The sequence below is a fragment of the Electrophorus electricus genome, chromosome 5 (assembly GCF_013358815.1).
Source record: "Electrophorus electricus isolate fEleEle1 chromosome 5, fEleEle1.pri, whole genome shotgun sequence".
Taxonomy (NCBI): domain Eukaryota; kingdom Metazoa; phylum Chordata; class Actinopteri; order Gymnotiformes; family Gymnotidae; genus Electrophorus; species Electrophorus electricus.
In genome coordinates this window covers 1,327,501-1,340,753 of record NC_049539.1, presented here as the reverse complement: position 1 = coordinate 1,340,753, position 13,253 = coordinate 1,327,501, and the positions used below count along the sequence as shown (strand labels likewise).

Here is a 13,253-nt window from a genome sequence, read left to right as displayed (position 1 = left end):
CAAACTTCATTCTAACTGGGCTCGCATATTCCCAGCACCCATAAATTATTCAATGTAAGGGTGCTAGGAACATGCGAGCCCAGTAAAGCGTGCTGGGAAACACGGCAGGAAACAGGCATGCAACTGAGCTCGAGGAATCCTCGCGCCCACGCATGCAGCGCATTGCTAATTTACATCTGAAAACTAGTCATTTGCAAATTAGCAGACTAAAACTAATCGGATTCCTCCTGCTATCAGGTACTACTGTAATGCACTGGACTGACAACATGTGGCATGATTGCTTTGGCATCACCGTTTTCATTTAGCACTATTCTTGTGCGTTGCTATTCAGTGGCGCTCAAAGAATGCGTTTTAGTTTTGACTCTGGTTTTGTTCCTTACGTTCAGAAATAACGTTTTGCATTGACACTGTCGCATTAGGCGTGTGGACTAGGTTTCTGTTAAGCTGCTTTGAGACAATGTCTGCTGGGAAAAGTTACACAAATATAACCGAGTTTAACCATAAACATACGCTAGAAACTAGAACCGTCTGGATGTAGTCTCTGCCTTCTCATGCTGCCTTTACTGCGATTGGTCCTGCGAACACCAACAATGTAAATGTCCCGCCGCGTAATACATGCTCACATTTGATAAACATGTCTGGGATTTAGTCTTATAATTGATAAATATATGCAATGCTGCCTCCTGCTGGCCGTATGTGTTAATTCAACAGCTCCGAATCCCAGAAGTTGAGACCAAGTAGGTCCAGTGACCTGTTAACAGAAAATGTGTTGAGTGAAATAGCATCTGCATGGGGACATGTTTTTATTGGTGAAATCCATGTCAATAACTGTTTTACAGAAATACATTAAAGTGAATGTATCATGCAGTGTTCACTGTGAATGCCAAAGAATTAAGTAATCATATAATGGCTGATACATTATGTTTTAAGGAGAAACTGCTCCCATGTACAGCCTTCAGGTATGAAGGGTTTTCTGTACATCTGAATCTTGGGTCAAATCAAGAATCAAATATTCAAGCCACTGACAGTAGCTACATGAGTGGTGTGAGGGAACCAGATGCAAGCTGGCGTTTTTGGTAAACACTGTAGATGTTCTTTTCCTCAGAAATGACTCTGATGTTTCAAGTTTCAAGTTTGGTTTATTTGTCACATACATAGTCATACACAGTATAACTCGCAGTTAAATGGTTGAGAGTGCTCTGTCCAAACTGAGGAAAAAGAAAAACAGGGGTGCATAGAGAAATATATATTCTACATATATACACAAATATATTAATGTATGTACAATATGTATATTATGTTTATATACACAATGTACAATGTATATATGGATATGTATATATGTATGTACACAATGTACAGTTCCATCTTGTAATTCACATATTAACAGTTATATGTTACATGGTGGTAATTGAACATATTTACAGTTGTTACATGGTGGTGGTGGTCCCCACAGTTGATCAGTTTCCCTGATTCAGGGCCCGAATGGCCTGTGGGAAGAAGCTCCTCTTCAGTCTCTCTGTCTTGGTCTTCAGGGAGCGAAAGCGCTTCCCTGACCTCAACAGAGAAAAGAGCCTATTGTTGGGATGGGTGGGGTCCTTCACAATCCTCCTGTTAGTGTGACTAAACAAATCTTATACCAGTTCATGACAACGGGCTCAAAACACTGCTCACTCCATTAAATTACACATGATGCAGACAGTCTCAGGTCTATGTAATGACAGCTATGCCATTTGCAACATCTTCTTAAATGAAGGCCTTATGTTCCAGGCCAAACGAAGAATGCTTTAAGTGCAATAATGTGCAAATACAACTTGTAAAGGTAAACTTGCCATAAAAGAACTAAGACAGAAAAATTGGTGAAAATAATTGCTGTTAATTATCGCTCAGCCACATTACTCCCTTCCACTGAGCTAACCCCTTTTCCAATTAATTCACATTGCAAAACCTTTATTTTAAAGCATTTAAACTCTAAATGTGGACAACGATCTATAGAAGAGTAACTTTTCCCCATTACATTAAAAACTACATTAGAAAAATGACATTCCAAACATTATTTAACCAGGCTTTGGGCTCTGATTAAACAGTTCCCTTACATGCTGTAGCACTGCACTTCTAAGCACCACAGTGCACCTCTATGACTTTTAATTCTATAATTATTTTCTTTATATTCATTATTTACCTCAACACTCAAATTTGATTTTATGTAGTCTTTTATTAACCATATTTTATTGATCTTTTTGCACATTATTTAACTTCAGTTCTTTGTGTATTTAAATCAACTATATTTAACTTATTAGTTGATAAATTGTGTTATTTTTTTGGCAAAAACCTTCCCACAGTGACCAACTTGGAATGTAATACCCTTTATTATTTTGTCTATATAAAGCACTTTGAATTATAATCGTATATGAAGTTCTATACAAATAAATTTGCCATGAATACTTTTTGTAGTATGGCAGGGTGCATTATGCTGCTGAAAGAGGCCACTGTCATTAGGGAGTACTGTTACCATGAAGGCGTGTACCGTGGTCTGCAGTAATGTTTAGGCAGGTGGTACTTGTCAAAGTAACATCCACATGAAGGCCAGGACCCCGGGTTTCCCATAGTGCACGCTGGTGTCATCTCTGCTCCAGGTAAGGGTGCAACCATGCACACAACCGTCCACATGATGTAAAAGAAAACGTGATTCATCAGACCAGGTCACCTTCTTCCACTGCATCGCAGTCTAGTTCTGATGCTCATGTGATTGTTGTAAGCACTTTGGGTGGTGGACCAGGCTCAGAATGGGCATTCTGACCTGGTCTGACTACACAGCCGGCTGTGAGGCAGTATGGATTCTGACACCTCTCAGATGAGATAACCTTCACTCCCCACACACATTAATAAGCCTGGGGCTATCACCAAAATTACTTTAGATGTTTAATTCATTTACTGTCAAAAATCATATTAGTGTCCCCAAAACATATCCAATGACAGTCAGAACAATGAAAGACACACACACACACACACTTTTAAAGACGGCACATCTGTTTCACTCATATATTCTCCTGAAAACAATCTCATCTATTGTCCTCGACAACGATGGTCCTCCTTGGATATGTATCTATATCCACAAATATGTAGCGGAATTCATATTTTCCAGTTTCAGGATTCTGTGAAACGAAAAAAAAGGAACAGAACTAATTATTAAAACACACTATGCAAGAAAGATATGCTTAGGGTTACTATGTTTTATAAACAATTAAAGCAGGTCGCAAAAAGAAATGGCTGTTTTCGAGATTTCACCTGTTTTGATTCTGAATGTACAGTTCCATGTAGTCCTGGTTCAGAACCCTCGATATAAAACTTCAGTCTCATGTGCTTCTGACCGTCCTTCAAGTATTCAATATGACTAGAGAAAGAATGTCCACCAAGGACATGCCTCAGATGAAAGGCACTTAAGATACTGAGGTATTAAAGGACAGCTACTCTGTGTTTCCAGCTGTCTGTCCTGTTGTTTATGTTATTAACATTTGTACTATTACTATAATATAATTAAGGACATGTGTTAATTCATTGTGTCAGCAGGAAAAGCTTTGCAGATCATGACTTTTACTGCACCAGACAAACCAGAGAATCTACAGTGGCAGAACATTCTCTACTAATACTGAACCCACTTTACCAGATGACTGACACTGCTGTGCTGTTGGTGTTTTTAAATGCAAATCAACATAATTAAAGTCACAGTGAGATACATAACTGTACCTCATTGACAAATGGCACAAGACAACCTGTCCTTTGAGATTCAAGAGTGATTGCCACACCTAACTTGTTGTCTCCGGCCACGGCGAGTGGTTTCCCCGTAGCCTTTAATGGGTTCACCAAACGCTCCAATTACCTGCCAACCACACAAAAAGACAAAACAACATTCCTATTTAACAAAACAAAGCAAATGATGCTTCATCTCATAATGTATTTTCAGAATGACCCACCTCTGGGTGTGTTCTGCATTTGTCAAAAGCCTTTCCATAGAGTTTGCTTGGACTTGACGATGAAAACAGTTCTTGAAAGATGACATAGAGAAGTCCTCCTGTGGCAAAATTACTCCATGTTGGTTTTATTTTTCTAGGAAATCTGTGGTCCTATTGTTATTAAATAACCAATAATTTAAGATGACCATCCCTGAATTACTGCAATAGCTACGGTCACTGTCCAAGTACGGAGGTTAGAATAATATTATTATTATTATAATAATAAGACTATAATTATAACTTCACCTGTAACTCCAAGACCAACGAGCACCACGACCAAGTAGGTGAAGTCTGTGCCCGCCTGCTTAACTGCAGGAGTTAGACAAACGCAAAATGCCATTACTGCTACAATCGGAGCAAAACCACTAGTTATTTCTGCAGCGTTTTGGCCCTTTTTAAAAACATGCACCGCGCCCAAACCTTTGTGCGCCGCGGACCCTCCTGAAGACCGCTTGCTCTCCGCGACCGACGCCTGGTTCGTACCGCGGTCCTTAACGGAACTTCTGAACTGAACTCCAACGCGGAAACCTCGAGTTCGGGTCCAGTCCGCTACTGGGCCGTTACTTAATCCAACTAACCCGGGACCGGGTCCCCGCATGGCTGGTGTTCGCGGGGGCAAGGTGACATTTACGCGACTTAATGTGTGCTGTACGCAGTATGACGTTCTGCCGAGTCTGAGTATGAGAGTGTACGCCATTATGTCTGGCGCTGGCTAAGCTAAGCTAAAAGACGATGAGGTCAACTAGGCTAAACTAAGATAAGATAGCTGTTTATGTTTAGCTATGCTATGAAACCAGCTATAGCCAGGTAGCAAAGAATATCGACCGTTACTTTCCGAGCTTTCCTAGAACGTGTAAAAAGGTCACAAAGTCGTTTTACGTAAGATAAAAACTTTCTTTCATGGTGTAAATTGCCCACCGTCATAACAATCCGAAATGTCAGATAGCTTAGCTTAGCTTAGTTTATTTTAGCTAGCGTTGTCTCCTTAGCGTCCACCAGCTCGCTCTGCTGTGAGACAGAGATAGTATTACTGAAGGTGTCCCTCACAAAACGCCATTAAATCGTTATTACCTACTGTAATTGAGCCTTAAAAACCCCACTGTTTCTTATTTACAGATGTAACTGGTTTTGTTTTATCTGAACGTAATGATAGCTCGTAGTGTGCTGCTGGCTCTCCGCCCTGTGTTTGAGGCAGGGCCAGTGTCACGGGTTTGGGATTGTTAATCCTAAAAACCCAAACGATAAAAGAACCGAAATACTCTTTGGAAAATCATGCAGGACCCTGATGTAATAACTAGGATTAAATATTGTTCCCGCAGAATTATTAATGTCACTTTATTGAAAACGAGCTATCCAGGTCCAGGATATAGCTAATATATAACCAAGTCAGGACCTTTTGACAAAGGAGTATAGATGTTTAGTGTTAATGAAAACTGAGGGGGAAAGTGTGCTTGTCTTCTTCATAGAAAAAAAACAACACCTTTTGTCCATGAAGTTTGTGTAGGATGGTATTTTTTTTGTTAAGGTATGCATAGACAACACATTCTGACCTCATTTTTAATAAATTGTGGTTATAATTTTCAAACTAGCAGGGGATTCACATTCTTTTACTCTTTGTGTTCATAGAAACCTCTGTGGTGGTGACAACTCTTACCAGTCTGGCGTAAGAATATTAGAAAACAGATCACAGAAAAAACTTACAGCTCAGACTTTAACAAACATCGGATTATCAGCTGTTAAACACAAACAGCTCATGACCTCTACAGCCTTGTGAAAGGCCCACATTTGTATCAACACTTAGTACACTTTATATTCAAAGGTTATTTTGCATTACAGTCATTTCTTAAAGGTCACACAAGAAAATGAAACATGTCTGATATAACCCCAACACATACAAAAAAAAGCAAACAAACTAAAAAACAAACAGTTGGAGAGTGTAATGAAAACCCCACCAATGCTCCTTAAAACCCCCCTCCCCCCAAACCCCTCAATGCCAAACACACCCAACCGTCACTTCTATATTTCACTTTATCTAGTGTTGTAGACTGACTAGGCACTGACTTGCTTGATGTAAAGTTCAGTGGTTTAAGAGTTTAGGTCAGTGTGCAAGTTAGTGCCATCCTCCAAACACGCATAAAGGAATCTAAGACAGAAACAACCCCCCCCCCCCCCCAGACCTGAACGCAATCCTGTTGACTGTTACCAAATGCAACAGTTCTCTCAGTAGGAGGACTTTACAGGTTAGTTCCTTAAGCTGTCAAACTTGGTAAGGTGCAGGGCAATGATGAATGTGCCTGTAGAAAAATGAAAACACTATTAGATCAGTTCCAAAATCTTGCTTGAAGTGATATATTTTATATTAAGCAATGATTTTGCACAGGAAAGATATAAAAGGTGGTTACAGTTTTCAGTAGACATATTTGCATAAAGCTTCCATTGCAATATGCAATGTTGGCATATTTATTTGACCTATTCCTTTAAACTTTTCAGTTAAATTTCTTTGTGCCTGAGGCCTGATATAATGCTGAGAGACAAGCTTGGTTTCATTTTAAGCTGCTTAGCTGAACAAATTGGTTTCATTAGCACTGCTAATGATCACTTAAAAACCATTTCAAAACATTTTAAGCTGCTTATTTCATACAGTGGCATAGCCAGGAATTAACCTGAGGAGGGATGTGGGAAAAGTGCTAAATGAAATTGCCATGTACAATTTATCTGACATATGTAATACAGTTTTAGACATAATTATAAGCAAGTATAGCGTCCAGAGTTTGTAATTTCATTGTTTAAGACATTTTGACTTTGGATTTGAACTGAAGAAGTTTCAAAGAGAAATGGAATAAATACATGTTACTGGTCACGTTTCTGACCGTAGCAGCTGCTAGCCGATAAAATGTGATTAAACAAACTAATGGACTTTCATTTGACATCTGTGGCTTTGATCTCATTGTAGCTCAAGTAGTGTGCAAAACAGTTTCACTTTACACCTACAGTGTCAGACACACTGTATTTGTTTTATACTTTACACATACAGTATCAGCAGTACTGTATTTGTGTTTTATACTTTATATGTACAGTATTGGCAGTACTGTATTTGTTTTATACTTTACACATACAGTATTGGCAGTACTGTATTTGTGTTTTATACATGCACAATATGTGCAGTACTGTATTTGTGTTTTATACTTTACATGTACAGTATTGGCAGTACTGTATTTGTGTTTTATACATGCACAATATGTGCAGTACTGTATTTGTGTTTTATACTTTACATGTACAGTATTGGCAGTACTGTATTTGTGTTTTATACTTTACATGTACAGTATTGCCAGTACTGTATTTGTGTTTTATACAGTATCACTTGTTCTGTATTTGTGTTTTATACTTTACATATACAGTATTGCCAGTACTGTATTTGTGTTTTATACAGTATCAGCTGTACTGTATTTGTGTTTTATACCCTCCCCCCACTAATATACTAATATGTTTTCCATCTTTTGTTTGTTATCAGAATATTCTTTAACAATCAATATAAATATGGCATATTAGTTATAAATGTCATACAAAGGTTAAACATTCTATATATTTGTTCAAACAGAGTATACTGCCACTATATAAAACTGAGACATACAATTGTGGGCATACAATCGTGCGGTTGTGGTGACAGGCATAGTCATTTGCTATTACAGTAATACATCATCTTAAAATTACCTGCAGTAGAGGAAGTGTTGGTAAGATTTGCCTTTAAAATTACTAACAAAAAGTGTAAATGTTTGTATAGAGGTATACTAAGGTATTTGTAAATAACAAATAAATGCCTCATTTAGGATTACCATTACCTGCTAGTAATGGAAGAAATATGTGACATTTGTCGTCAGAGTTAGCAAGGGTGTTCAGCACAATATCATTTCATATTGATATTTAATTCACAACATGCTAATAACAGTAATGTTTCCTCAAAATCTCAAACTACTGCCAAAAAGTGAAAATGTTTTTGACTTTGAGATTTAGGCCAGATGATGTAAAAGACATGAAAAAGATGCTTTTCAAGGTTTATTATTTTCATTTCATACACAAATTGTGTTAAATGTGGTTTCAAACAAATCAGTTACAAAACCTTTTTTTTAATTCGTGTACAAAGGTTATGTGCCATTAAAATGTAGCAGTTTTCTGTATTTGCCATCAAAGCCCCTGTACTTTTACTGCAAAATTATCCAATTAAAATGAAACATCCTTAAATTAGAGTAGCTACGCATATTCTAACATTAATTAGGATTTTAGCATGCATTTAGTATAGGAATTAGTCTGGTAAGGGATCTTTCTGTATCATTTATATTGCTTTTGCTGAGTCTCATCTGTACGTTAGTTCAGCATGAGATATCTGCGCGAACAGCTGCTAAATGTAACTTCAAGTAGACAAAAAGCATGGAAGTTGAAAAAGCGTCAACTATTTCTCTTAGGTTGCATAAACACACGTAGACTACATATATGGGGGTGAAGTTGGTGATACCCTTTAACCAGGGTAAAGAAAAGCAATGTTTTGTTAACAAATTCATGCACTTGGATATTACCAGGACTTATCCCCACTTACTTGTGTTAATAGAAGTCAAAAGTTCTGTTTCTCTAAAAGTAACATTTACATAATGTAACTTTCCGTTGAAAGTATTAAAAAAATCCTAATGTTAAAAGGTTAATAGTTTATAATTAATGTGTCTAAATTCAAGTTTCAGATATTTCAAGCAATCTTCTAAAAGTCTTTTTCTTTGCTACTGTATCCATGTCATTCGTCACTGTGAAGTATTTCCACGTGTGTAACGTGTTTTGATGGGCCCTGTGTCTGTCATTAAGGTGCCCGTGTCATCGTACTAGTGTGTGTGGTCGTCCGTGAGTTCGTATTTCACTGAAGCCCGTTCAAACTGATCCAGGACTGCTGACGTACTATTTTAAAGAAGTCTATACGACAGAAACAATGCAACACAATGTAGACCGTGAGCAGACAGAAGAGCACATATCACAGTAAGACACAGGCAGTAAATAATGGGTTAAACGTAAAAAAAAACTGACGCATTTCCACCAACGCTAACAGGAAACTTACTTGTTGTTCGTCACAACTGAAAATGAAGGTAAAACAGGGTCAGAGTCTGCACGAGGGTTTTTTAACACCCATTCACCAGTGTCATGGTGAACCAGAATTACTGGTGCTTACACGAGCCAGTGTACATGTGAAAGCATCCAAAACATGCAGATGTCATATTTATTTACCAGAGGATGATGAAAATGTCTTCTGTGTGAGGTGAAAATCCAAATAACTGGAACAAAGTGTGTGTAAGCAAAACACACCACTCGTATTTCAGCATGTACAATGAATAACTCAGAAGTGCACGTTTGAGGTACGGTATGGAAATGACCTCGGACAGACACTGATAGTTCAGTTGCAGCTAAATGTACCGATCTTACAATTTTCTGCCTAAATTTCAGATGATTGCAAATTTGGCCTGGCAAAGATATAAAGATAAAAAAATCCAAATTAAAAGCTTACATGTAACTTATCTAAGCACTACAGTAAAGAAAGTGCAAAGATGTCACCTGATCTGATTTTATTTTGGACATAATTGGTGATTAAGCTGGGATGCTTCTGTTACCTCCCAACCCCACCTGTAGCAGTCAGACAGTTTGGTAAATGTTTCTCTGGGTACAGAAGGAAGGATTATCGAGAACGTCTATATATATGCTGTGTATATAAAGTTATTTAGGATAGACAGACACTTGTAGATGTGCTCTTAACTGCACTGTCATGAAGAAACCCTGACTGGCGTGTCTGTAAGAGTCAGGCAATGTAAACCAACCGGATCTGTTATTGGATGCCAGCGGTTATGAAGTGGTTTCCCACCAGGGGTTTGTTAGGTGAAAGTAGTTGTGCTGTTCACTACCACAGGGGAAATGGCTGAGCCCATAGCGCTTCATAACGCATGGGCTCAGCTTGGAGGAGTGGGTGAATATCTACCCGTCTGTCTCGGGAGATCCGTCACTGAAACAGAAAACCTGCGTGGAAATCCCATGCGCATGAGCAGATGATGATGATGTACAAGTGTAAACTTAATCCAAAATGCAAAACAAAAAGGGGTAAAAAAAACAACAAAAAAACCCCATCACAGGAATTCACCAACAAGCACGATGGTATAACCAACTTTATGCAAATGAAAGGATCAAACACTGAATCACAATGACTATACAAAACGACTAGATAAAACAGAAGAAATGAGTGTAATCTTTGTTAAGAGGTCTTACCTTCTGATTGTCTCTTACACCCTAGTTGTGTTGTATTCAGATTCATGTTTGCTTAGAGACCCAATGAGGCAGTACCTGAAATATCATGGCTCTTACATTTTAATATCTCAATGTCCCTTTGCACAGAGAGAATTATCATCAATAATTATTCTGTTTGGTGCCTAAACCTCTAGCATGCACACACTGAATCAAATTCTCAGTGACACAAAGTAAAAGCACATGAAATGTGCACCCAGATAACTGCTTTTGTTTTAAACAAAGCCAGTATGACAACACTTAAATTCTTCAAGCAGTCAGGTTGCAAAAAGACAGTAAAGTTAGTTCAGATTCAGAACAGGATCATGCCATGACTGTTTCTTTATCTCACTACTACAGCAGAAGTTGTAAATATTGCAATCTTATCTATATACAGTTTTACTAAAGTGCATTCTTGTATCCTATATTTGTCACAAACATTTAGATAAATCAAGGTGGCTTGGGTGTATGTTATGTAAAAAAATCTGTTAAGAAATGTAGCCAAAAGTGTGAGCCCTTGTTGGAAAGTAAACACAGGTTTATCACAAGCAACCTCTGAACAAAAGAGGTCTCTGTCAGATAGTATCCAGAGCTGTCTCCATGAATGTGGATGACCTCAGATGACCTTCTTTAAATGGCCACGTGATCCTGTACAGTTTGCAGGGATCTAGACATGTAAAGGGATCTGAGCATGGGGACCTGAGCACATGCCTTCAGCACTTGCTGCGTCCCTTCAGCCTTTAAAAACGACTGCTGAGGTGGGGAAGACCAACACAAAAACAAAAGGAAACACAATGTAAGAGGGAAAAACGTAAACAAACAAACAAACAAACAAAAACCAAAACAGTAGAGAAGGGGGCCCTAAAAAGGAATAAAAATGAAAGTCTGGGCAAAAGATACCCCCACCCCCACCCCCACCTCTACCCCTACCGTTTGGTCTTCATCAAAAATCAATGGGTACTGACCGCTGTAGTGTTGTGTCGTGCCTGGTCAGCCTGTGGCTTGTGGTGGGCACCTCTTCCAGCTCATCCTCCAGGTCGCAGGTATCTGGCGCCCCCTGCTGGTAGCTGTGCTTCATGGCTAGGATGCCACGCCTGGCGACGGGCGGTAGGAGGGGCCTGGCGGGTTGAGGCGGTAGGTCCGTCATGATGGCGGCAGCGGCGGGCGGTGGAGGGGGGGGCGGTGGCGTGGGGGTGTGGGGGCTCAGGTTGCCGCGGCTACCCCTGGCGTTGGGCAGCTGGGAAACGGGGAAGTGGTGGTCGTGCAGGCAGCGGGAAGATGAGCACCTGAGCCTGTGGTAGCTGTCGAAGTCCTCGGCCAGCTCGGCCAGCTCAGCCGAGGCCGCCGTGGCACTGCGGAGCGTGCACAGCTCGTAGTGCGCCGGACCCTCCTGGAATACCTCCTGGAAAACGGTGGGGTCGAAGTCGTCACGGCGCACCAGGTACTTTTTCCGGGGCTGCTTGACCTGCACTACCACGGACACCACCAACAGGATAAGGACCACGCAGCACGTCACGCCAATAATGCTCCCGTTTGTGTTGTTCAGGTTGTCCAGGAAGCTGGCCTTTCTCGTCTCTGCACACGCCGGGAGTGGGAACAGAATTAAGACTTAATCACAATCTAGTCATGACTCAGGAACACCAGGGACACGGAGACCGGGAAAGGCTGTCGCATTTCAGAGCCACACGTAGGCCTCAATCGCTGGAGAACTGAGGGCCATTTCACAGCTGCACAGGAGCACCCCCCAGTGGCCAGACACTATTGCATTCCCCATATCAGCTGTGTCCATATATTCAGCTCAGATAATTGTAGCCAACAGCGCCCCCATGAGGCCTGCAATAGCCCAGCTGCCTCTTATAAATTGCAGGTTTTGAATCCAGTCATTCAGTGAAATAAATGAGTGGCTAGAGGTGAGATGGTTATTTTCCTGGATCTGTCATGGTCTCCGTGGGCCTTTTAATGTTTTCCAGGTAATACATTTAGGGCGCTTATAATAACTTTGCTTTATAATAATAAAAATGATTATTATTATTTACATTTATATAGCGCCTTTCTCATACTCATAATGAACTTTACAGTGGTTGTGTTACACAAACCCAACACTCACCATTACAGTGGTTCTGTTACATGACTCCAAACACTCACCTTTACAGTGGTTCTGTTATATGACCCCAACACTCACCTTTACAGTGGTTGTGTTACATGACCCCAACACTCACCTTTACAGTGGTTGTGTTATACGACCCCAACACTCACCTTTACAGTGGTTCTGTTATACAACCCCAACAATCACCTTTACAGTGGTCCTGTTACATGACCGCAACACTCACCTTTACAGTGGTTGTGTTATACGACCCCAACACTCACCTTTACAGTGGTTCTGTTATACAACCCCAACAATCACCTTTACAGTGGTCCTGTTACATGACCGCAACACTCACCTTTACAGTGGTTGTGTTATACGACCCCAACACTCACCTTTACAGTGGTTCTGTTATACAACCCCAACAATCACCTTTACAGTGGTTCTGTTACATGACCCCAACACTCACCTTTACAGTGGTTGTGTTATACGACCCCAACACTCACCTTTACAGTGGTTCTGTTACATGACCCCAACACTCACCTTTACATTGGTTCTGTTACATGACCCCAACACTCACTTTTACAGTGGTTCTGTTACATGACCCCAACACTAACCTTTACAGTGGTTCTGTTACATGACCCCAACACTCACCTTTACAGTGTTTGTGTTACATGACCCCAACACACACCTTTACAGTGGTTCTGTTATACGACCCCAACACTCACCTTTACAGTGGTTGTGTTATACAACCCCAACAATCACCTTTACAGTGGTTCTGTTACATGACCCCAACACTCACCTTTACAGTGGTTGTGTTATACAACCCCAACACTCACCTTTACAGTGGTTCT

The 13,253-nt window shown here is 40.1% G+C and overlaps 2 protein-coding genes across 4 annotated transcripts in view; both read right to left on the bottom strand.

Annotated features, from left to right (window-relative positions):
* Positions 1–2,898: 2,898 nt before the first annotated feature.
* On the bottom strand, positions 2,899–5,482 carry timm21 (translocase of inner mitochondrial membrane 21). Its single transcript, XM_027028092.2, has 6 exons — positions 4,434–5,482; positions 4,260–4,322; positions 3,975–4,072; positions 3,807–3,880; positions 3,289–3,394; positions 2,899–3,155 (listed from the first exon to the last, which is right to left on the bottom strand). The coding sequence occupies exons 1-6, from the start codon at positions 4,708–4,710 to the stop codon at positions 3,063–3,065; spliced, it is 711 nt and encodes a 236-aa protein (XP_026883893.1). The 5' UTR covers positions 4,711–5,482; the 3' UTR covers positions 2,899–3,062.
* A 713-nt stretch (positions 5,483–6,195) lies between these two features.
* The window catches only part of neto1l (neuropilin (NRP) and tolloid (TLL)-like 1, like), a 67,874-nt gene continuing 60,816 nt past the window's right edge, over positions 6,196–13,253 (bottom strand). The window contains exons 9-11 of one of the 3 annotated variants that reach the window (XM_035526505.1): positions 11,282–11,891; positions 10,302–10,376; positions 6,220–6,307 (exon numbers count right to left, since the gene is read on the bottom strand). In XM_035526505.1, the coding sequence (XP_035382398.1) occupies positions 10,316–10,376; positions 11,282–11,891 (671 nt within the window). In that variant the 3' untranslated portion in view covers positions 6,220–6,307; positions 10,302–10,315. Of the gene's footprint in view, positions 6,308–10,292; positions 11,070–11,281; positions 11,892–13,253 lie in introns of those variants that run through there. The other 2 variants (XM_035526506.1, XM_035526507.1) reach the window with 2 other exon arrangements.